The 24,142-nt window shown below is 33.8% G+C and overlaps 3 protein-coding genes across 11 annotated transcripts; 2 read left to right on the top strand and 1 right to left on the bottom strand.

The window, feature by feature from the left end:
• Positions 1-1,706: 1,706 nt before the first annotated feature.
• Positions 1,707-2,358, bottom strand: LOC102625441 (hypothetical protein). The gene has a single exon (XM_006475069.3). It carries the CDS (start codon positions 2,279-2,281, stop codon positions 1,838-1,840), a length of 444 nt encoding a protein of 147 aa, XP_006475132.1. The 5' UTR covers positions 2,282-2,358; the 3' UTR covers positions 1,707-1,837.
• Positions 2,359-6,181: 3,823 nt separating this feature from the next.
• On the top strand, positions 6,182-15,879 carry LOC102625721 (uncharacterized). 3 transcript variants are annotated; one of them, XM_015529215.3, is made up of 23 exons: positions 6,183-6,414; positions 7,054-7,269; positions 7,580-7,610; positions 7,780-7,964; positions 8,392-8,551; positions 8,817-8,913; positions 9,050-9,219; positions 9,404-9,570; positions 9,885-10,073; positions 10,223-10,312; positions 10,968-11,048; positions 11,853-11,996; positions 12,159-12,241; positions 12,353-12,491; positions 12,608-12,691; positions 12,770-12,931; positions 13,009-13,096; positions 13,976-14,053; positions 14,754-14,820; positions 14,926-15,022; positions 15,136-15,252; positions 15,336-15,392; positions 15,558-15,879. In XM_015529215.3, exons 1-23 carry the CDS (start codon positions 6,301-6,303, stop codon positions 15,705-15,707), a joined length of 2,766 nt encoding a protein of 921 aa, XP_015384701.1. In that variant the 5' UTR covers positions 6,183-6,300; the 3' UTR covers positions 15,708-15,879. The 3 variants fall into 3 exon arrangements, 2 of the variants coding, with proteins under 2 accessions (XP_015384702.1, XP_015384701.1); XR_003064991.2 differs by lacking the exons at positions 15,136-15,252; positions 15,336-15,392; positions 15,558-15,879 and adding an exon at positions 14,162-14,226 and having other exon boundaries at positions 6,182-6,414; XM_015529216.3 differs by lacking the exons at positions 14,754-14,820; positions 14,926-15,022; positions 15,136-15,252; positions 15,336-15,392; positions 15,558-15,879 and adding an exon at positions 14,162-14,747 and having other exon boundaries at positions 6,182-6,414.
• An 869-nt stretch (positions 15,880-16,748) lies between these two features.
• Positions 16,749-21,027, top strand: LOC102619096 (uncharacterized). 7 transcript variants are annotated; one of them, XM_006474967.4, is made up of 5 exons: positions 17,097-17,245; positions 17,625-17,674; positions 17,793-18,277; positions 18,440-19,210; positions 19,521-21,027. In XM_006474967.4, the coding sequence occupies exons 3-5, from the start codon at positions 18,176-18,178 to the stop codon at positions 20,934-20,936; spliced, it is 2,289 nt and encodes a 762-aa protein (XP_006475030.1). In that variant the 5' UTR covers positions 17,097-17,245; positions 17,625-17,674; positions 17,793-18,175; the 3' UTR covers positions 20,937-21,027. The 7 variants fall into 7 exon arrangements, with proteins under 7 accessions (XP_006475027.1, XP_006475030.1, XP_052289370.1 ...); XM_052433410.1 differs by having other exon boundaries at positions 17,098-17,245; positions 17,632-17,674; XM_006474964.3 differs by lacking the exon at positions 17,625-17,674 and having other exon boundaries at positions 16,749-17,245; positions 17,793-17,950.
• The last annotated feature ends 3,115 nt before the right edge of the window (positions 21,028-24,142 follow it).

Here is a 24,142-nt window from a genome sequence, read left to right as displayed (position 1 = left end):
CAGTAGGGCGATTTCTTTTTAAAAAAGAAACGTGCTCGAAGATTAACTTGTAACGAGTTCGAAGTTCCCTAGGGTTTGTCATGCTAGGGGAAGTCCAGGGCCTCGTTGCTGTAGGACAAAGTGTGTTAATTTGTTAAGAGATCGCCTGAACTGCGGGTGCTGTGGCAGGAAGTGCAAAGTACAGTGGGATTTGCTGCAATGGCAAATGTCTGAACCTTTTTCAGTAGAAGACAATGTGGTGGATGCAACAAAATGTGTGCAGAAATGGGAGTTTATGTGACTTTGGCCTGTGCGATTATGCTTCGTAATTTCTTATTGAGGAGAAAATTAATATTGAGATTCAAAATTTTTTCGTTAATAAGAAATTATCTTTGATTGTTAATTTTCATATCTTTTTTATAATTTGTTCTTGGGGTAAATATCTATTTAGTCTCTATAATTTAAAATAATTATCCTGTTAATACATGTATATTTTAAAATTACTTAAAAAGAATCATGTTTTGTCAATTTATTTCCATTAAAATATATTTAATAATCATCTGTCTTTCACTTGTTGCATAAAACATTTCTTTGAATTTTAAGTATATCAAATATAAATACAATTTTACCCTAAAAATTAGATCCAATAGATAGGAAAGTTATAATATTATAGGACTTTGAGTACTAATACTTTTTAAAAATACAAGAATTGATATGATAACTACTTCAAACTGTAAGAACTAAAAGAGCGCGCAGTTATCCCTTTCAAGTTGTCATGCTACACTTTTTTAGCATCACCTTAACATATTCGTGGAAATTATAGTTTAATTTCACTTGGTTTCTGACCAATAATGAGAATTAAGTATATGTGTATGTGGAATGAATTAAGCAGATGAAGATACCTAGCTTCATTTTGATTACATTCATAATAAGTGGGTGGTAAGCCATAATCAACATTACCGTCGAGCACAGGAGAAATGCGCTAGATGGGAAGATATATGAATTCTTTATTGGTTATAACACATGTATTAATTGATGAAATTAACATGGAAAAGTTGCATATATGTTGTTAAAATTCTGGGATTGGCTGGATTCTTTTCATCTTAAAATTCGCGAACTACGCTTGATCCCATGAGCTTGACCTTTTCGGTCTAGCACCAAAAGCTACCATGTGATCGTGAGGGAGTCAGGGAAGCATTATATACGTAAAGGCAAAATCAATGATGAGTTTGTTGCATTATTTATTTTTATTTAATTACTGAATTACTTCTAATTTTATATTTTGTATCTTGAAAATACCAAACGATCAACAAAAGCTGCATGGCTTTGCTTGCCATGTTGCCGTTCCATTTCTCTTTTTCCGTGGGTGTCTAGGTCTGGATCTAGTTGCCATGTTGCTTAATTATCAAGCGGCTAATTAACTTAGGAATACCGTAGGAGCACATGCAGATCCATGGGGTTTAATTAGAATTTTGACCATGCGTACATATGCAGCTTAATTATTACTCGTAAATTGTTTCAGTTATAAAGTGGCTTAATTAGTCGTTGTCATACGTTTGGCTCACGTCCTCACAAAGTAATTAATTAATTGATTATATTGTAATTGGTTTTTTTTATTATGTAAAAAATTAACGATTAAAAGTATTCATATCTCCTAATACATAGAATTTCAAGTGTCTACCATTCTATATCGAAAAAAATCGTATAAATAAACGAGTGATCATCAATACATAATTCTTTTTTAGTACTTTTGTAGTATTACATTTAGAGAAACCACTAGATTTTTTGTGGCATTTTTATTGTATTAAGAATAAATCGCGATCGAACTCACCGTATGTATATGTAATTAATTAATTAATTAAGCGTAATCACACATACCATACACACAGAACTGCCCCTTCTCACACCTGTTGTTGCAACGACCACAATGCCTCTTATCAAATGACAAATTCACACACTGCCCCCTGCAACAAGCCTCTGTGAACTTGCACTTCTTCTTGCACGCGCCGCAGTTCTTGTCATCCGTAGACAAGTCCATGCACTTGTTGTTGCAGCAAGTTGAGTTTCGGCCAAACAGACTGCAGACTTCATTGTCCTTGTGGCAGTGATCGGCAGCTCTAGGGTTTTTGTCCGCTTCAGCAAGAAAACGGCTCCCTCTCTTCGATGGCAACAACAGCTTGTTTTCGGTATGCTGCTCTAATGGTAGATTATTCTCTTCCGCTTCACCAATGCCTTTCATCGTCAAAGTGATGGTTATCGCCATTGTTATAGCTATTGTTAAGATAATTTTCATCATATTCATTGTGTTTTTGAAATCGAGAACGTAAAGATAATTAAGAGATGTTTAGGTGATTTGTGAGTTTGGATTTTTTTTTTTTGAGTTAGGGTTTGTAGTCTGTCTGTATTGGGGAGGGGGGGGGGGGGGGGGGTGGGGGATTGGACTGTTGTGGGAGAAAGAGTTGTGGAGGAAATGGAAGAGGGAAGAGGTTAGGGTTTATAGTAGGAGAAGGGGAGGGCGTTGACGCGGGGAAAGTGGTAAAAGGTGGTAGCTCTTTTGGGTTTCTGCGAATAGTGTGTTTGAATTTTAGGCTTTATTTCTTAATATATTTCACATTTTAGGGCAGCATTCGTAAATAGTACTGTTCATTCCCCATGAAATGACCTTGCTGTCCAATTCAGTTCATTGCCATTTTCTTGTACAACTTTATTACTCTTTTTTCCCTTTTTTTGCCGTGAAAACGGTATAAAAGTTATCATTAGGGTTATTTTGAATAAGTTCTAAGCTAATTTTAGTATTTAGTAAATTTTTTTTAAAAGTCACTTTTGATAACATCACTTATTCTTATAAACTACAACTGATTTTGAAAAGTAGAAAATGAATAATTTTTTAAAATCTAATCTTGAAAATTAGTTTTACACTTATTATAATTCTATAGATATCCTCACTTATGTTATAAAAATCCAAAATGATCCTTATTTAATTAAGAAACAAAATCAATAAATTTAAAGGGATTAATATTATTATCAATAATATTGAGAAAATAAAATAAAAATATTATTTATTTATTATATATATATATATATATGAACGTGTAAATAAATTAATATTATGTTCATTTCAACTATTTGCATTCTTACAACAATTTAACAGTAAAATTTACCAATAATATAAGACTCCTTTTAAAACTAACAACATTTTAAAAATAATTTTTACTAAACATTTAATTAATTATCTTTTAAGCTGATTATTTTTATAGTAACAAATATTTTAAAAGGTATAGTATTACCAAAATGGCTTTTACTCAAATTTGTGTCTACTCATGCGTATAATAGGAGATAATTTTCATTTAAATATTTAAAGGTATATTAAGTTCACTTTTTGTCTAGTTATCAAATTACATCATAATATAGTTATTTCAAAGATTCCACTATATTTTTTTTATTGGAAATATTAGTAGATTTATAATGCACTACATCATAGTGCCACATATTTCAAAAAAATTATGTTAAATAAGGTGAAACTAGTTTATTCACAAAATATTTAGTTAATCAATCTTATTGATTGAGAAATTCTAGAATACCTCTGATGTATTACAACCAATTGATACATGCATGACATGTGTAGTTAAATTTAATATAACCACCATTTACATGATAAATAAATGCACACATGTCATACCATTATTTACTTGTTGTATGACTGACCCGGTGGCTCAGATGTATTTTAGAAATTTTCCTTACTGACTTACTTAGAATCAATTTCTCGTGAATGAGAAAGAAATCAATGATTGGACACATTAATGATCAAATTAATTAATATTAATTGAATTACTTATGTTCCATCATAACTCGTATGATATTGTATATATGTCAAGTCAAAGGGTGATAGTGTCTTTTCACCACCTTTGACTCACGAGGAAGATCTTAACATGGTGGCACACTCAGTGACGAAACCCATGGGTGCCCAAATGGCCGACCTGAGGAAATTTAGGCATGCTGTTAGGGAAAGCAAAGCGGAAGTTGCCAATTAAGAAAAATTGTACAGCCATTTTCAAGCAAACATAGCCCTAGACATCCTTCTACGTGACCAATTATAATTCCTAGAACAAATGATTGCTTAAACTCGAAGCTGGGTCTTCGTACAATCAATCTCTCAATTATTAATTTGCTTTATTTTATTGTATTAATAATGCAAACAATGCAAGTTAACTAGAAATGAAGGTTGAATTTCACACGTTTTTTGGGTAGCAAGTTATATTGGTAACATTGTATATGGGATGCACATTCCATTTAAAAGTTTGCCAAGTGGCACAAGACTATCGGTAGCTTCGACTACAGATATTTACAAAATAATTTCTTTTTTAAAGAATGAGACATTGGAGCTTCTTATGCTTTATATAGTGGAGAAGATCAGAGTTGACAAATTTGGTCCATGTCTGAAGAATATGATGCTTTGAAGCCAGCTGCGTTTTCCAAACTTATAATATTTCGGCTGTTTTGATTTATTTCTCATTTTAGGTGTTTACAATAGGCATTTTTATTTATTTTAATTTCAAAAACTTCGTATAAAGATATAATAATGCTGCAATTTTTTTTTCTTTTGAAGTAATATCATTAGTTTTCTAACTCGAGGGATGGGTATTTATTCCATCATCAAATGAATGAACATAGCATTTTGGATGAAAACTTTTAGAATTTAGATACCACTTAGTAATTAAGTTATTATTTGGTATGACTTCTCTATAGGTCTGGAGATTTTTTAGTACCAAAGCTCCTTTTAAAATTTTATTTATTTATTTATGTCATCTGGTTGTACTTGAGTAGAGCTGGTTTTTAAAGATTAAAAAGTTATTTTGTCTTTAGTAAGGGAAGTTTAAACTTTAGATTTTTTAAAAGTAGATATAATTTCAGAGTTTTTTTTTTAAAAAAAACCAAAATTGTTTAGAGGACTCTAATTTCATTTCACAATCTTTTTTCATTGTTTTCATGACATAACTTTAAAAAAAAAAAACTTATTTATTAAAGTAATTTTTATAATTTCTAGTAAAAGCACTCATAGCAACCAAACAAAAAAAAATTATTTTATTAAAAATTCTACTTATAAAAACTGTATAACATAATAAAAGATTACTATCATTTTTAAAAACTATACCCAACGGAAACTGAAATGTAGCATTACTCATGTGGAAATATAAGTTACACTTTAACTTCTCGAAATGTGATAAAGCTAGGTAGAAAAATTTTCTAAGGAAGCTATTGCTGATATAAACAAATAATACACAAAGTACATATTCCTATAAAATTAACGATTATATAAGCTTGAAATTAATTCTTTATATTTCACATATACGTATACAACTTTGAATTTCTGCATGGCATACGCAACGAACATATAAATATGGAAATAACTTAATCCTATTTCACACTGAAATTTGATGACCCTGATAACTTGCATTGGAGAACAACATTAGGTAGATGAGAGTATATTTATTATATATAAATATTTTTTTAAAAAAGGGATATTATAATTGTAAACATACCGATCCCTCGTTTGAATGATAATTAGAATATATTGCATGATGGAGAATGTAAATAAATAAATAAATAAATAAATAAATAAATAATTTCCTCTTTTGTGATTATAATATCAAAGTCAACTCTTTAATTTGTACATGTTCACATTCTTCTCCCAATATCGTTGCATATACATATACGTTGACCGATGAAAAACATACGGTATAATTTCACAACTGCGACGTATAATATATATAATACTAATCCAATAACTTCAATAAGGCAAATTAAAGTTAAAAAAATGTGGTTAATACTGTGATCATGTATTTCGTTGATTATTTTTTTCAGATGGTACGCAAAAAAAGTAACTCATGTTATTCACTAACAAATTTACAATGCTAAATAGGTGATTTTGTCTATGAATTTGTGTGACAAGTGTGCGGGCTGTGCGCCTGTCATCCTTCATTTGATGATACCTCTGGCAAATATCACTTGGACCCCAAAATGTTAAATAAAGCAAAAAAAAGCTATAAAGGTTTTGAAAAAGACTGGCTGACCCCCTTCACTTGTAAATTCTGTTAGATGGGCCGATCCAACATTAGGGACCCGCGTGTTTGTCACAATTGGATCGCAGTTGGCAATCGTGATCGGCCGAACTGTTTACATTTATTTAAATTTAATCTGCCAAAACGTTGCGTTTAAGCAAGACCAACCAACAGTTGTGATTTGCGACCTGCGATCCTGACGAAGGCTGGGGGGAAAACCAAAGAAGAAGGCGAGTTGGTACAGTACTAGAGCCAAGCACCGATGGAGTTCAGGCCTCGAAACTACATAGCCGAAGAGGAATCCCACGCGCTGCCTCGATCACGCGCCGATGATCACCCTCTCTTCGCTCCATCTACATCGTCCAACCATCACAAGGTTTTGTTTGATTTAAGTTCGTTTTAGTTCTTTGAATTTGTAGCATATTACACGTGGAGCTCCAATTTAGCTCTTCTTATTCATTCTAAGCTAGTTTAAGTCTCTTAGCACCCAAATAGAGCAATTTTTTTTTGTTAATTCTGTTTGGTTCCTTAGAAAATGTTGCTTAAACTTTGAATTCTGGATACGGCTGTTAGTTACACTAACGCTCATTCTATTTTTTTTTTTTCTCTCTTCGTTGTATGGAATTTGCAGAACACGTGAAATTTGATGATGCAGCGATAATGCATCTCATGAACTTCAGAAATATCTTGGTTAATATTTCTTTAACTATGTTCCAAATTTGGAGCATGAACCCTGCAAACATAGAGTTGCTAAAAGACTAATCATCATGGCATAATTTTGCGGCTTTTCTTTAATAATTCAGTAAATTTTTGGTCTTTTAGCAATTCTCTGTCATGTAGATTTGAGAAAAAATGCCTACATCAGCATGCGAGTACTCTCTTTCTAGCTGAAAAGATTGAAACAAACTTCTTTGCATGTTGGAATTTTACTGCATAAACTTTGAACACTGCTTGAGGGTGAATATTCCCTTGTTTATTGTTAAAAGACATGACAGTGTCAGTTATCTTATTATAGGTTGATGTCGTGGATCATGAAAGTCATGATTTCTTTGATCCACTGAGATCTCCTGCAGCTAATGCAGTGGCTTTAAACAAGGATGTGGAAGATGGTGAGAGTAGTTCTACGGTTTCAAGTGAAGCTGCTGCTGAAGTTTCAGTTAAAGAATGGACCACTTTTAAGAGATTCTTAATGCAGAAATTTCCTGTCTCCAAAATGGTTTCAGTTTCTTTAGTAAGCATATACTTCCATTTGCTTCAACATTAAAAATCATTTTGAATTTAACATTCCATGTTTACTGAATTTAGGTGCTGTGCTTTCAATAAATATGAATTTGTGTTTGACACTCTCTCCTGCTTGTTCATTTTATGCGGCCATGATGATAGTAAAAGTAGAGTTGTGGTAGTTGTCATGATAGTTTCCTTCTTTGCTCACTAAAAGACATCTTCCCCTTTCTTAACAGCATACTACTTGGACCTTAAATCAGTCTTTTGTGCTTTTTCTTCTGTGGGTAAGTGATAATTTGATTTTTTCTTTCTGACAGATGCCTGATGTAATAATTAAAACTGGCAAGGGTATGGTAATCCTCTCCTTTATTTATTTATCTTTTTAATCAAAGTTCTTATTATTTTACAGGGACAAGTACTATCTGTTGATTTGTTTATTTCTAACAAATTACTTAGTTATCTGCAGAACAGTTCTAATATTTGCTTATCAAAGTTATTGTAACACTTGAATTTGCAGCAAATGTGAAAGACTCAACAACTAAGCATCTAAAGGAATTGGATGATCCTGCAAATTTTGCTGAAGAGGATGTCAAGGTGATAACGGGGCAAGAATATGTCTCACGACTACATGAGCTGAAGGATGAAATTAAGCGTGCTTGGACTGCTGAAGATCGAGTAACATCTCTTAAATTATCCATAAAGGTAAATATTTTTTTGTTTTAATTCAAGTTATTTTCTTATTATGTTTTCCAAAATCAATGTCATCTTTAAAAATTAAACAGCTGAATGCAAGAGCCAAACTATATGCTGTCAATTTTGGATTTCTTTTTTCAACTATATGTCCAAGAAAAATTATTCGGGCTGTTTATTGTCTATTACAGTGTTATAATTTGCATTACAATTCTAGCATTAGCATTTCACTTTTTTAGCTGCTCCACAGGCATGATTACTTGTCCCATTAACATGTTGCTATTAAATGAGATTCAACCCCCTCCCTGTCTCGCCCTTTCTTTCTCTCTATTTGATGAAAATTTATCTGGTTTGAGAATCTTTGGTCTGGACCTTTTTAGCAATAATCTGATTCATGTATGGATTAATTGACTTTAAAATTTCTTGTTATGTTCTGCAGGTTGCTAGACTTCTGATGGATACATCAGTTTTACAATTTTATCCCACTCTTTTTGTTCTTGTCGCGGAGATAATGGACATGCTCGGGAATTTGGTATGGGAACGCATCAAGCAGAAAGCTGAATTTGGTGAAGATGGATCAAGGCTCTGCTACTTATCAGGTCCATATCCATTATCATTTTGTGTGTTTTCCCTCTATCTCTCTCTGACTCTCTCTTTTTCTCACTTTCACTCTCTCTCTTTGTCTTCTTTCTTTCTGTTTTTCTTTGTGTACTGCACTGTTCAAATTGTCTATAGTCGATAAGTTTAGATATATTTTGTACTGATGTTTACTTTGGCTGGAGAGAAGTTTCTATAAACCCTTGAAAAAATTTAAAAATATATTACCATCTTGATTATTTTTCCTGAGTTTTAGTCATATGGCAGAGAATTTTAAGGAAATTAATATTTGCGTTGAAGCCAAAGAAACTTGCAATAATTGGTTTTGCAAAGTTGGTTCTGTCCGAGAGCTTCTTCCACGCATGTAAGGTCCTTATCTTCTCAAATTCTCTATTTTCTAATCTTCTGTTTAGAAATAAATTTTACTTTGAAAAATACCTATTGTTTCTCTCTCTGTATCTCTTTTGTTAATATTTTGTCATCTATTTGACTTACTTCAGTTACTTGGAGCTAGCAATATTGCCTTGCTGGCGTTTTTTGAACGACCGACCTGCCAACAGTCTCCAGCGCCTGGTACTGATGACAAGAGGGTTAGCAGATCCATTGGCATCTGTCTATTGTCGGCTATATATGGCCCACTGTGCACGGAAGTTACCCTCATGTGATACAGGTAAAGATATCTTAGATGTTTGTGCAGACAAAGCGCATGCTTCTCTTCAAGGATGACGTACATCTACTTCTACATGTATAATTGTTCATGGAACCTAAATACTTTCAGCTTATGTATAATACATAAGTCATGCCATTGTCTTAATGATCCCAGAAAATTAATTTAAAGCACTATGCTGTAACAGGACACCTAATTACATCTATAAATGACATCAAAATTCTATTAACGCGGGTTTTGTCAACAAAGGAAGCAGCACATGGAAAATCTGTAGACAACAGAAGGTTGCTTGTCAGTCTAATGGAACCAACCATTGAGTATATTATGAAGTGCATTTTTAAGGATGCCTCTCAGGTCAGTAATGGAGTTTGTCTGACACCATCTGTCATAAGCTTAAGTTGTCATTGTCTTCTGATTCTCTGTCTGTAAATCACAGGCAGCAACTTGATATGCTATTAATGATGTATGGTTTTCTGAATTTTAAAGTGCACAACACTTGTGTAGCAATTAGGGCTGTGAAAGTTGTTTAAGAACTCTTTTAGTATTTGCATAGAAGTATTGTCTCACTTGTCCCATTGGCAATCTTGTAGACTCTGATGAAGTTATCTCATTCTTGGTAAGTTTTCTAAATATGTCTAGCTGATTTGAATATTAATCTCTATTGAAAGAGGCAAGTAGGCACAGTCCTTATGGAGCTTGGACTAGGAAGGAATCAGGTTGAGTTGTTTGGAAGTAACCCCTGTGTCTCAGTAGTTCTTCATCATCTGCTCAAGGAACTTCCAACTGAAATAGTCGGCTCTTATGCTGTGGAGATCCTTCATCTGATTGAGTACAGCAATGATAAATCTTATGATCAGGTATCATTATCTGATTATTACATTATCCATAAGCATTCTCGTACTTCTTAGGATTTAATTTTCAATGATATGTGATGAATTGTCACTGCTGTTTACTATTATTATTATTTTGTTTGTTTATTTATTTACTTATTTTTTTGGGGGAGCAGTGTTTGAATTACAGATTACTTGGATTCAGACTGTGTGAGAGGAGACCCACACTGGACATTTTGAATGCAGCGGTTGATAGAATTATTCAGGTCTTTAGATTGTTCTTTTCCTAGTTGAGAATTCTTTGTTTGTTTTATTCTCACATGTTAAGTTTTCATAATGTAATTGTCAGTTCTGCTAAGTTCTTTTCATCTCAGGCTATGTAAGGCTTAATACTTTCTGTTGTGTGTTTCTGTGTCATATTTAAATGTCAGATGTGGTTTTCTGATCATTCTTCTTTCAGAAAATTATACTATTATGCTTAAGAGATAACTTTAAATTATTAGGAGTAATCGTAGTGGATACTAGTTAGTCCGGTTGGCAAGACACCTTCAGGTGGTACTAGAGATCTTGGTTGAATTCTGCTAATATTAAGAGTTAGGATGGGATTTGGTCTATACTAAAGAAACAAATTATTTTGATAAATGCATATAGACATGAATATATGCATGTTCAATTTGTGTGGGCAAGATCAATGGTCAGAGGTTATACCCGTTTTTTAAATATACATTTTTCAATCAATAAATCATGATCCTATCATTCACATGAGATTAGAAGTTTTTTACTTCTTCCTAAACTGATAAGAATTATCTTGTCGCTGGTGTTTTGTTGCTATAGCTGTTTACCCTATTTCCTAGGAGGCTAGGATGGATAGAGATTCTCTTCTTCATTTATTATGTTTATTTTCTTATTGATTTATGTCAGGTTGTTACTCTACTTGATGAACTTGATGACTTCCTGAAGGTTGTGGATCCTTATGTGGATATTATTCTTCAGAATCAGATGGTAAGATTAACTATATTGTGAAATTGTGACACCTTATGGTTTTGCAGGCCTCTTAAGTTCTTTTGAATGTGCATTTTTCTCACACTGATGTGTGGCATCCTGTCTCTGCTGTCTTTATTTGGCTACTTTTCAAAGTTTTTGTTGTTGATCACTAGTTGCATATTAGGTAACTCCTTCCTGTATGTCTGGAAAATTGATGTCTCTCCAACAGTGTTGATTTTATCCAAGTAACTGTACTTTTGATATTTAGCTTTTTCTTACTTTTGATTCTTTTTAGTACTGTAGCTTGTGGCACAAATGAAGTGATAGCAGTGCTATTTTCCTATACCCAATATGTACTACCTAAAAAAAGTGGCTCTTTTAAACTTTTTTCTCTTTCTCTTGTTTTAGTAGAACTTACATGGTTCAAAACAGTATAATGTCAAGAGAATGTAACAAAACTTCATATAGTGTTTTCTAGTTCATCTGCTATTGTAATTAAGTGTATAAATGTTAAAAATTTCATAAACTTGAGATCTGCTGTGAATTTTAACGAAACTAATGTGAGACTTCTGTGCAAGTATAATACAAAATGGTTTCGGGAGTACCATTTTATGTATGTTGATTTGTTTGTCTGAAACTTTTGTCAGTCTTCTCTTTAAGCTGTTTGTTCTGTAATTAGTTGACGATTTCAAGTACATATTTTGCTGCATTTCAAGATTCATGCAAGCTTAATTTTTGAATAGGAGAGCAGTTATGCATTTTGCATATTACCATATATTTTCCATATTAGTTTTATTTCTCTGAGTCCAATTGTTGTGTCAGGATAATCATCTGAATACTATTTTAGAAGGTATTTCAGAAAGAGCGTGCAAAAAAGAGATCGTTGATAATGATGTGGTAGGCTTGCAGTCCATCTTGATGAAGATTCTTTCTCATTTCAAGGACTTAGAAGATGTATTTGCTTTGGTATTCTTCTCACTAGACTTCTGTTTTCTTCTTTCTCTTTTCATTTTTGGTGCTGTTGTACCAGAAGAATACAGGAAATAGTATGTTCTTTGAGACCCTAAAAAAAATTATATGATCGAACTGCTTACAAGCTATTAATTGATTGATTATGTAATCTTGTAGGGACATTTTCTTGAGATATTGGATGTAATGTATGGGAGCTCACGGATTAGTATTGATATGCAAATCCTCAATATGGCTACAAGGTATCTTTTGCCCTTTTCTTACTGGTGAATATATTTGCTACTTTTTCTGTGTAATGTTGAAAAATTGTTCCACTTCTGGGTAAGAATAATTTATTCTTCTTTTGTTTGCAGAAATGGTTGTATAAATGATCCTACTACCGTACAGTTGCTTTTTGAAATTTGTCAGGCTCTACATGATGGTATAGATTTTGTAAACTCCAAAGGTGATGATTATCAAGCGGCACGTCTGATTTCTCGTTTTGTCCTCATGGTATTAAATTTAACTACATATATCAGATCCTCAAAAATTGAGCTCTTTAAGTTTTGACAATGTTATGGCTATCAATTTCATTTGTTTGAGATTCATTGTTTGCTCTTTACTGTTAGGTTGACTATGGAGCAGAGATGGAACGACATTTAACATTTCTAGTTGAATGTCGTGGAGCTTTTGGTAGCATAAATGAACTTAAGGTCTGCAGTTTTTCTTTTTTTTTTGGTACTTCTTTTCTCTCTTTCAAACATATTAATATAATTGTTGATGTACTTCAGGAAACTCTTGTTCACTCAAGCAATCATTTAGCGACTAAAGCTTTGAAAGATGGAAGGAAACATTTAAGTTTTGTAAAATCTTGCATAGCATTTAGCGAAGTCACTATACCTTCAATTTCAGATCACATTAGGCAGTTAAATCTATACATTGAGACTTCCGAGGTAACGCTTTCTTCTTTTGATGTGTTTCTGTTGATGTCAGCTACTCCATGTTACTAATTCAATTTTTAACAAATCAGGTTGCCTTGTTAGCTGGTTTAATTTCTCATTCAGATGGACTGGTAGACTCAGCAATCAGCTGTTTACAAAGTGTTGACTTGATAAACGGTTGGTTCTTTAATTTATTATGGTGAAACACTTGCTTAAGAAGGTGCTTTGCAACTGTTACAAACTTTTCACTGTACTAAAAGTTGATTGTTGATATTTATTGGACTTCAATAATCATGTCCATGTTTCCACGCAATCGACTCTTGCTTCTTTCTATGCGGCTCTTAGATTGTAACCTTCTGATGTAACCTTTGTGGATACAAATGATTTAAGTTCTGGGGTCCGGCTACGGTGCAACAGTGGTACCGTGCCACCGTTGCATCCAGCCGTTGGATCCACTTGGATAGATGGATCCATTGGGATCCAACGGCTGGGTGCAACGGTGGCACGGTACCACCGTTGCACCATAGTTTTCTCCTAAGTTCTGTGAACTGATGGTGGATGAATATTAGGAAATAGCATTTATGGAGCCTTTTAAAGCTTGGATCTGCAACATGGGAAAATCTTACATTAAGAAAATAATTGAATCATTTGTGGGATAAGAATTGGCTTTAGTTTTGAAGATTAGGAGACCAACGCAATCACAGTCAAAGTGTTTAATTTTTTTTTAAAAAAAAAATCTAGAACACCAAGAGATTCATTTTAGATTTCAGCTCAGATGCAAATGGTTGCATGGTGACAGATCACAGTATCATCATTCTAGCACATGACTGTTCAATGCTATTTCTTTATTCCTCCAAATTTGCTGTTTAAATTTAGTTCCATCCCTTTCAAGTTTATTTTGTTATTGCTTTTATTAGATTGCTTATATTCCTTATGTTTCTTCATTTCGTTAATGGTGCAGTAATCATTTTTGGTTTATGTTCTGAGTTGTGAGAATGTTTTGGTTTTCACAGGTTTCTAATTTGTTATTTATTTATTTATTTTTTCCCCCGATAGGCTCCCTAACACCAGTTGATGTTGATGGTATGGTAACCTCAATTCAAAAATTATGCAGCCTCTTGGTTATTGTTCCAGGTCGGTAAACTACTTTTTCTGTTATTTAAGTTCTTAACTTTTTTGTGGCATATTTAGAATTATAATGGAGCTTAAATCACATCCTTCATTCTTTTTATTTTCTTTCAGGGGCCTTGCAGTATTGTATTGAAATGAGACATATACTTAAAAATAAGAAATCCCGAAAAATAAAGGTTATCATGTTTAAATGCTGTGAATGGTTGTTTGGATCAGATCATTTTGAGGGGACTTCTTAGATTATTTGGAAGGAATTGATGGTTGCTTGGTTTGTGTTAAAACAACAGTGAAACCGGTGAATGTGTGATGAAAACTTCTCTTTGGCTTGAAGAGAATCATTTTCTTGTCAGTGCAGAGAAGAAAATTCTCTTATATGCGGAGAAGAAGGGATTTATTTATTTATTATTTTTTAATGAAAAATTCAAGGAGAATTGATATTTCTCTTTATTATTAAGATCTTCCTGAGCTTCCCCTGGAACTTCTTTTCTAAAACATCAAACTTTTGAGTACTGCAAAAATATTTTGAACCATGTGTGATGCTACTTTGTTATTATATTTTTCTTCTACTTTCTTCCTTAAAAGCATCTTAAGCGTAGGATACTCTGTTTGTTTATGGAAATTTCATCTAAGATATATCTGTATGCATGTGTGTGGTACCCTCGTGCACGTATAATTCATATTATTTTCTTTTGTCCATTTGAAGGTAATCCTGAACTAGGGTTTACACACACTCTTAAGAGTATACTTTCTCTCATTACCTCCCAATCATGGTAAGCCTTTCCTCTCCTTTTCCATGCCGAAACCTTACTTCAGTTTCATTCTCTAGTCAATCTTCATTTTGGATAACAGTATAATGTTTTACAAAACCATTGTAGGATCACATCAAAAATAAAGATAAGGATATCTTGTGCTATTGTTTCATTGTCAGCAACTCTTTCTCAAAATAAGCTGCCATACAATGCAGATCTCGAGGTGTTTCTACACACAATTTTCTATTTAATTTTTTTTAAGTTTTGATGGATTTTCAGAATTCAGAAGTCCTTAACAATCATTTATCTGAATCTCTCTCCCTTTTATTTTTGCAGATTTTGAGTAATGACTTGTTGTTCTACGGTGATTCATCCTATGTACAAGAACTTCTCTCTTTTTCTGAGCATGTACTTCAGAATTTAGTTGAAATCATTGAACAAGAGCCTTCAGGGGTAACAGTTGCTTTGAATTTATTATTGCAGTATTTTTATTTCATATTTTTTTATACATGTTGACTATGCTATACTGGAACTAGGCTGCTCGCGGAAGCATGGCACTTGAAGCTTGCAACTGCATAGCAGCATCATTCAAGGTTTGGTTCCTTTCATGTTTTGATGGCACTCTTGATTTTACTACAAGGCAATGATTTCATCTTGCATTCTTCCTGTGTGAAGCCTATTACGTACTCATCTCAATGTTTTGTATTATTCTTTGCTCCTTGATTGATAACTTCCTTTTGTCTTTGTAAATCAAGCAGATCAATCACAATATACAACCAGTTTGCTCCAAACTCATTGAAACTGCCAAATCGAATTTGAGCACCAATGACGCGTATCTGCAGTCCACCATCAAGGTTTTGGATAAGCACTTGCCAACTTCTGGAATTTCAGCTTCTACAACCATCTGACATAACAGTACTTGGGTGAATAGTTTAGGAAACATCAGTTATTCTTTGATTGTTATTTGGTATTTGATCTCTTCATTAGACAAAATAAATACTAGAAGCAAAGCACATTCGTTGTGTACAGAAGTTCTATGATTGTAGATTAATTGCTTCAATCCCATTAATTATTGGACTCTTTTTTTTTTCTTTTTGGGGAAAATCTATGTCTAGCTAATTTCCTTTTTCCCAAAAATAAAAAATAAAAAATGGTAAATTATCAGTAATCTACCTTAAAAAGTTTATTATCTTATCAAAAATATTATAAAAGTTTAAATTTGTTTAAATTTCTATCCTAAATCTTTAATTTGTATCAACCATTAAAAAAATAATTACCTTTAAAAATGATAAAAATAAAAGTAAATGCAAATTATAGTATTAGTTACTTTGTAAACGTAATTTTGTTTTCATTGTAGATGATTGATGCACGTTATAAACTTATGGTGAGGAATTAAAGAAATTTATAGTCTTTTTTTTTATAATAGAATAAACTTAGGGTGGATAGCTAATAATTTTTTTATAAAAACATTTATGGAGAGCGTGTGAAAGACAAACTAATAATTAATGTGAAATATATATATTTTTTATTTTGGATATATTTTTTGAACCAGTTGTAAAATATATATTTGTTGTCTCTACTATTATTTGTATATATTATGATAATAACAATAATAAATTTGAAATAATAATAATAATTTTTATTATTATATTACTAATAAATAATAAAGGACCCATTTAAAAAGAGTATAGAATTTTTGGGTGTTTTCATAAATTTTGGAGGGATGAAAATATAAAAAGACAGAATTTAATTGAGTGTAATTTGCAGATTATGAAAATTCAATAAAAATAAATATAGATAGTTTTTTGGAATAGAATTCTGATTTCCAAGCACTGAAAAGTTAGATCTAGAGAATGATTGTAATTTATAGATTTTACACTTTTTAAAAAATAAATACTATCATTCATTATAATTTTGAACTCCGATTCCCCAATTTGCAAGTAAACACACCCGTAAAATTTGGGAATTCTTCCTTCTAAACTCTTTTTGTTCTTTTTCGTAGTGTCAATTGCAAAAAAGCAAAAGGAAAATTAAAAAAAAAAACAAAAAAAGGCCGCCTGTCAGGCCGCACGTGCGTACATTCGACCACAATAAACTCAAAAAGATCATCACCTCTGTGAAAACCAAAATTAGGGTTTCCTTAGATCTTCCGTTGCACAATCCAACGGCCAAAACTCAATGGATCTCGAGGTAGTGGGCCGCCACGCACTGCTCTTCGACGACGACGGCAGCGCATCGTTCGTGAACTCACCAGACGCCTTGGTCGAATGGAACTCGCTCACCATCGACCGTTACGATGTCCGGCACCTCCTCTCCGCCCTTCCGCCACGTTCCAAGCGTCGCCAACTCTCTCCGCCACGTCATCCAGATTCCCCCTCCGAATCGGAGCTCGATCACGAAAGATATCTGGACTTACCCTCCACGTCACCGGAACACGAACAACAAGGTATAAATCAAATTCGCGTAGCTCATCGTATTATTATATTTCTTATCTTTTGTCCATTGGCGCTGTATTGATATTTAAAAACAAAAAAATTTTAGTGCTTTAATTGTTATCGATATTTTGAATTTGTAATTTACAGTTAGCTGCATAACTAATCTGCTAGTTTAATTGGCATTTACTTTATGTGCTTATGGAATATCTCATTAGTTAAAACTCTTATACTACTTGAAAGCATTAGAAGTTATGCAAACTGATGAGGGATGACCATGTGATGTGTCATGTCATGTAATTTAAACTCGGGCATTCTATGGGTTGTTAGTTTGATGTGTATAGTATGATGGTGTGGCATGTGTCGAATGTTTATTTGCATTAATCTTCCAAGGTTGCAGGAAGAAATGTAGTTTCAAACAGTTTCGTCATTCAGAGAAACAAGTAAGGATTATTTCTCAACCCCGGCTTTTCCTTAAGTTTTTGTAGTGCTGTTGATGCTGGGTACTAGTAATGGTCCGATATGAGCTTGGTTATTAATCCTCTTTTCTTTTATTTCCAGATTTAGATAATGGTGCTCAACCTGTGAATAATGGAGGCTTCAATGCTGTTCCTTTTTCATATGGAAACACTGATGAATCGACCGAGCAAAGGATTGCAGATGCTGAGTCTGGTTTTCGGCCACCCTTCTCACTGCCTGAAAGTTTATTACAAAACCTAGTAAGTATATACCTGGCTGATTTTTTATTTATATTGTGATTTTTAGTGTAATTAACATATAATGGTTTGTTTGATGCTTAATCAGCATGGCCGAATGATAGTTGTGTAAGGTGATTTTGTTATTCTAAGGTTTACAATGTCTAAGTTTCAGATGCTCGAAGCAGAGATGGAAGTTCTTGTGACCCAAGGTTGCCATACGTGGGCTCCTTGTTTCCTTGTGATGTCATGACAAGGGGCCATGCAGGTGGGATTAGGATGATAGGAATTTGTTGCTTTTCAGAAATCTTAACCCCTGAGAGCAAACTGGCTGATACATATCTTCGTACAGTTCTGTTTCTTGATCTTTATGGTTATTTGAATATTAGTGCGATTTATTTGTTTTCTTTTCTTCTTTTTTGGGACATTAGTAAAATTTTATGTATTCTGCAATCTTTTTCTGGTTGAGTTCCACTGTTTGAGACAAATGCATCTCTTTTTCTGTTTTTTCAGCCTCCTTCAGAGAAGGTACATCAGATCATTGCAAGGACTGCTATGTTTGTGAGCCAGCATGGCGGGCAATCAGAAATTGTTCTGAGGGTAAAACAAGGAGACAACCCCACATTTGGGTTCTTGATGCCTGATCATCATCTACATGCATACTTTAGGTTCCTTGTTGATCACCCAGAACTTCTGAGTGAAGAAAACAAGACCAAAAGTGGACCTGATGCTGGAGGAGGTGGTGCATTGTCTTTGCTTGGTTCCATCTATGGAACTGGAGAGGATGAAGATGGTGCAAATGAGGATGCCCCTGAACTTCAAAGAAATAAATCTGATGAAGCTTTTTGTGCTGTTAAAGTTTCCTTTTCAAATGCATCAGAACAGATAGAACCTTCTGGAAATGTATCAGGGAAAGATGAGACAGTTTCAAAGCATTCACTTGCTTCTAGGAAAGAAAAAGTTCCTTTGATTAAAAAAAATCAATCCATTACTGCAGTAAAGGCTAGAACCTCATGTGGGACAAAAACAGAAGGTGATACTGCTGCGGGTAAGTCAGAAACTTCTGCGTTGCCTAGGTTGTCCAAGGCGAACGTACCTGTCTTGGAGCCTCCATCTGATATGAAGAGGGCAGTTGATAAAATAGTTGAGTTTATCATGAGAAATGGGAAAGAATTTGAGGCTGTTCTTGTTGAACAGGATCGCAAATATGGGAGATTTCCCTTCCTTCTGCCTTCAAACCTGTATTATCCTTACTATCTAAAGGTTCTTCATAAAGCTGAAGAGGTGAGTTTCTTTGAAATGCTCTATTTTTCTTTAATAACTTTTGCCAGTTCTGTATGGATTGTTGTCAGTTTGTTTATTGAACCCTCTTTAGGCATGAATATTGGAGAAGACAAGTGCGCTGTGGATTTTGATTGTATTGGTGCTACTATTTAGTTTTTGAAAAGACTTGATTCTGAATTGCTTGGTACTTTGCTCTGTTCTTCATATTTCATGATATAAAGTGTTCTGAATAGTAGTGCATGTTTATCCCATTGGTGAACCTGTATTATCCTTATAATTGCTGATAGTTTTGCTTCTCCTGTGTTTACAGTCGAAATTACCTGGAAAGGGCTTTGCTTCGCAGAAGCATGATTCAACAGGGCTTGAGGTGGACAAGAAAAATACTACATCCAGAGAAAATGATATGATGTACCCAGAATCTGATAGACCCTATGATTCTGACAGGAAAGAAAAGTTTAAGATGATAATAAGCAAGTCGAAGAAGGATGCATCAGATCTACCTTCCAAACCTGCTGAACTGGATAGTGTCGTCACTGTGGATGCAGCTGCAGCTGCTGCTATTCTTCAGGCTGCTACGAGAGGCATTAGAAACCCCAACCTAGAATGTCTAACAAAGATGCCTGTAACTGGTACCAGTCAAGGCCCTAGCAGTGAGGGTGGACAGGCTTCAAGCCTTGGTAGTCTCCTTTCTTTTCGGCCTGAAAGTTCCAACCAGAAGTCAGATCAGAAGGGGGAGCCTAATGTATCTGTCCCTGTTGCAAATGCTATTGCAAAATCAGCTGCTGTTGCAGCTGCTAGTGAGGCTGACTCCTGTGACGCAGGCTTGACCAGAGAGCAGAAGTTGAAAGCTGAGAGATTAAAGCGAGCAAAGATGTTTGCTGCCATGATTAAAAGTAAAGCTGAACCTTTAAAACAGCGTTGCCTTTCTGTAGAACTGCCTGAGTGTGGGTTTTCTGGGTCAGGTGCTGAGGTTGTCAATCTCGTAGGAAGAGAAAGAGAAGGTAGTTCAGTTCCATTTGATGTTGACACTTCTGATAGAAATGAGAAGTCTGAAAAGAAAGATTTGGGTGATGATCTTGATCGACGATCGAAGAGGAAGTATCGTTCTAGATCTACTAGGAATGAAGAAGATGAGAAGGAAGAGGAAGAAGAAATAAAAAATCACAAGCATTCTAAAAAGAAGCACCGATCTCATCAATCTTCACCCCACATCAGGGACAGGAAAAGGCATTCCACTTCTAAGGACAAAGATTCTAGGCATCATCATAAGCATGATAGCTCTTCTGACAATGAGCATCGGCATTCCAGCCGTCGGCATAAGCATGATAGCTCAGATGATGAGCGCAGGGATTCTCGACGATGTCGACACAAGCATGATAGCTCCTCTGAAGATGAGCACAGGCACTCTCGACGTCGGCACAAACATGATAGCTCTTCTGATAATGAGCATAGGCACCGTAAGCATAGAAAGAGATCTTACTCAGAAAGAGAAGTGGAATTGGAGGAAGGGGAGATTAAATCAGATCAATCAAAAGCAGGCGAGGGTAATGCTGGTAGTAGGGAAGCTTCTGTAGATGTATCAAAATCTCATCATAGCAGGGAAGCTTCTGTAGATTTATCGAAATCGTGGCAAGATGATAGGGCCTCATCTCAGCCCTCTAATACTGATGAAATTTCTGATGATTTGAGAGCCAAAATTCGTGCCATGTTGATGGCAACCTTGTAATTAGTAGCAAAATGAAATAAATTTTGTTTTTAATATCAAAATCTCATCATGGCAAATCTATTGCTGTCTAAAGTAAAGTGCATTGCCTGTATTCATTATCCTTTTCTTTTTCCTACTTTTTTATGCAAGTTTTTGCGTTCATGATATCTTTTGATGGTTGTCAAGTGAAATATTTTGATTTGCTGTGACAAAAGTTGCAAAAGTTCATGATAAATTTAACTTCTCTACTGCAATACATTCCCGCTCTAGAGCAGGATCTAGTAGCAAGCTGACTACAGACAGGCTCTATTCCAGAAGACAAATCATACATTGGTTTGTCATAAGTTTCATACATACATTTGTTTTCAAAATGTTTACTTTCAGCTTGTTTCTGCTTATCTTAGCATACATATGCTTAGGTTCAAAGATCTGAGTTAGGTGCAGAAGATTCTTTGTAGAATGGCTTATGCGAAGAGCTGAATGTTGGGGAACCAAGATGGCATGCCTACCTTCTAGTTGTATAGGATTTGTTAAAAGTCCATTTTTGAGCTGCTATGTTCTCACTTTACATCCCTTATTTTTAAGGAAGAATAATGCAACCAGGACTAAGCCCTATAGATTATGCCGATTTGAGAAGAGCCTTTTCCTACCCTATTAATAGGGTTTTATTGTCTTTATTTATTAAGGATTTAACTCCATGGGTTCTTTCCTAGTTCCTACATTTGCCTGCATGCTTAGAAATTAGAAATCTACGTCGGAATGAACAGATTATGAGGACCCTTAGGTGCTCATAGTGTTTCTAATTTTTATATTTTAAGGTACATAGGATAGCAGCAGAAACATTTTAATCCTCTAATCATCTACTGTTGGACCAGCAACTTGGAGCTTACTTATCTTTATCTAACCTAGAATCAAAAATCTAGTGAAGAAAAATTCTAATGCTCAAGCTTCCAAAGTCATATCACATTAGTGGCGAGCATTATAGTAATAGGATACATATATATCCTACATTTCAGGCCTGCTATTTATTGGGTGGTTAAAGAATAGGCTTTTATTATTTGAGGAAATAGAATTTGAATTTAGAAGAGAAATTTTCTTTCATATTAATCATTTTTGCCTTGAAAATGACATCACACCCTAAAATATAAATATATACATATATTTCTCCCTTAAGGTCCAAAGAATTTGTCATACCTTGAAAGATGGACCAAGGAGTGCGTCACCTATGCAACAAGTTAGGTTCATTCTAATGAAAACTCAAAGAGGCTTGATTTTTTTGCTTGCACTTATTATAACTAAAAGAATTAAAGACTACCTAGGTCCATTGACTATGTAGAATCACCATTGATTAACTTAAAGTCTACAGAGAGAGTATTTAGACATACTTTTTGAGATGGTTTCCCCCCCGCCACCCTCTCTTTATTGCATTTCACAGTTCTTGAAGAAATACTGAAAGCAGTATTGCTTAATGAATTAAGTATTGCCAATTAGCTTAGCTTACTAGTGCTCAAAATATCTGTACTAGTCTTGTGTGGTCGATATTCCCCCACTACCCCCACCACCGGGGCGTAAATAGCCTCCCCTAAACTATCTATCTAATTTCAGGTAGAATTGCTATTGCTTCAGCATTTATATCATTTTTTTTTTTAAATATTGTAACGCCATCAGATTTGGGTAAAAATGATAAAAATGCTGAGGCAATTGCGATTCTACTTGAAATTAGATAGATAGTTTAGGGGAGGCTATATTAAAGGGGAAATGATGGCTTTACAATATTTTAAAAGAAAAAAATACAAGGAAAAAAATATTGCGAGTCTACTTTCTTTATCTTGCATCTTCTAAAGGTTCGACCTAATTGCAACCAAATTTTTCAACATTCTGAGTTGGCAAAAAGACCACCACATTCTTAATAATTGTGTTGGTCAAGTTCTAATTGTAGCCATGTTTCATCTTCAATTGATTTGAAGATGCTTCCATCTTAATTAAAAAGAAAATTGAGCTTGATTGTTGTGAGTGTGAAAACAATAGGTGTATCGGGTGACTAAGTCAAAGTCATCATCTAATAATAATACCCTTAAAAAATATAAAAAAAAATTGATAATGGTTATGCTGCAGAAATGAAAATTTCTGATTAGTGAGTTCTTTCTGTCACACGGGGTAGCACGATTTCTGTAAACTTGAAAGAAAGATGAAAGCTACATCACCAATCATCATCGATGCCCCATCACCTATTGGATCTTAATTTAGATTGTTGTGGGGGCATCAGGTGTTTGTATTTGTCACAATTTTCTCCTTATATATACACTGAAAATAGTATAAAGACCACAAAAGATACAAACCCTTTTTTCTTTTTTTTTTGTTTTATAGTGAGTTTTTTTAATGCTATAATCATTCTTTTTTTTTTTTTTTGTCTTATAATTGTTGCTTTTTGTTATTGAAACAATTGTGTTATTATCAGACTAGTTGTTAGTTCCCACCTAATGCAATGCATGCGTGCCCATAATTTTATTATGTGATGTGTAATTTCTTTCTCTTTCAATCTTCTTTTCATTTTTTTTTTCCTTTCAATGTTGTATTTAAATTGATTCAAGCTGAATTTGTAGGTGTTTTTTTTTTTACTTTTCCAACTTTAAATTCAACGTTAATCCTTTTTGTGTTTAACTTTATGTAATCTTTCACCATGCATGGTATTTATAACATTGTCTGCCTAAGATTTAATTAACCATATTCTCTTACTTAATAAGTACTAATCAAAAGTTTTAAAAATTACACACGAAATCTACATCTGCATTGAATCTAAATTCGTTTTCCTCTATTTTTTTAAAAAAACATTTGTGGGTGCTTCTTCGCAAAATGCTCAGTATCATTTTCCTAATAAGCATGAATAATTGAGAATGTCTTTCAGGAAAATATTCTAAATGTTCCTCAAGGAAGCATTCCGAGTTTTCTTTTTTAATTTTTTTTAAAATATATTATTCATCTATTTCAATTAAAGAAAATAAAAAGAGAGATAGGTATAGAAGACTCACTTCTTGGCAAAACAATGAAGGTGAGTGTAAATATTTATAATACTAACAGTTAAATTCTCATCTAATCATGTAGAATAATTAGAAAAATTAAAAGGGGAAAAAGAAAAAAAAAAAAAACAAAAAGAAGTCATAATTGGTAATAAGCCACGAGCGTAGCCATGCATGCCGCCTACCCTAACAATTAATAAAGGGTAATAA

Source organism: Citrus sinensis, chromosome 9 (genome assembly GCF_022201045.2).
Source record: "Citrus sinensis cultivar Valencia sweet orange chromosome 9, DVS_A1.0, whole genome shotgun sequence".
NCBI classification, from domain to species: domain Eukaryota; kingdom Viridiplantae; phylum Streptophyta; class Magnoliopsida; order Sapindales; family Rutaceae; genus Citrus; species Citrus sinensis.
The sequence above is the reverse complement of the archived record's forward strand: the minus strand, read 5'-3'. Positions and strand labels throughout refer to the sequence as shown.

Excerpts from the sequence above, each read along its gene's own strand:
- LOC102625441 (XM_006475069.3), bottom strand. The coding sequence starts at position 2,281 with ATGAATATGATGAAAATTATCTTAACAATAGCTATAACAATGGCGATA.
- LOC102619096 (XM_006474964.3), top strand. The coding sequence starts at position 16,978 with ATGGATCTCGAGGTAGTGGGCCGCCACGCACTGCTCTTCGACGACGAC. Across the intron at positions 17,246-17,792 it reads ACCGGAACACGAACAACAAG|ATTTAGATAATGGTGCTCAA; the intron begins GTATAAATCAAA and ends TTTTATTTCCAG. Across the intron at positions 17,951-18,439 it reads AAAGTTTATTACAAAACCTA|CCTCCTTCAGAGAAGGTACA; the intron begins GTAAGTATATAC and ends CTGTTTTTTCAG.
- LOC102625721 (XM_015529215.3), top strand. The coding sequence starts at position 6,301 with ATGGAGTTCAGGCCTCGAAACTACATAGCCGAAGAGGAATCCCACGCG. Across the intron at positions 7,611-7,779 it reads AATAATTAAAACTGGCAAGG|CAAATGTGAAAGACTCAACA; the intron begins GTATGGTAATCC and ends TTGAATTTGCAG. Across the intron at positions 8,914-9,049 it reads CGAGAGCTTCTTCCACGCAT|TTACTTGGAGCTAGCAATAT; the intron begins GTAAGGTCCTTA and ends GACTTACTTCAG.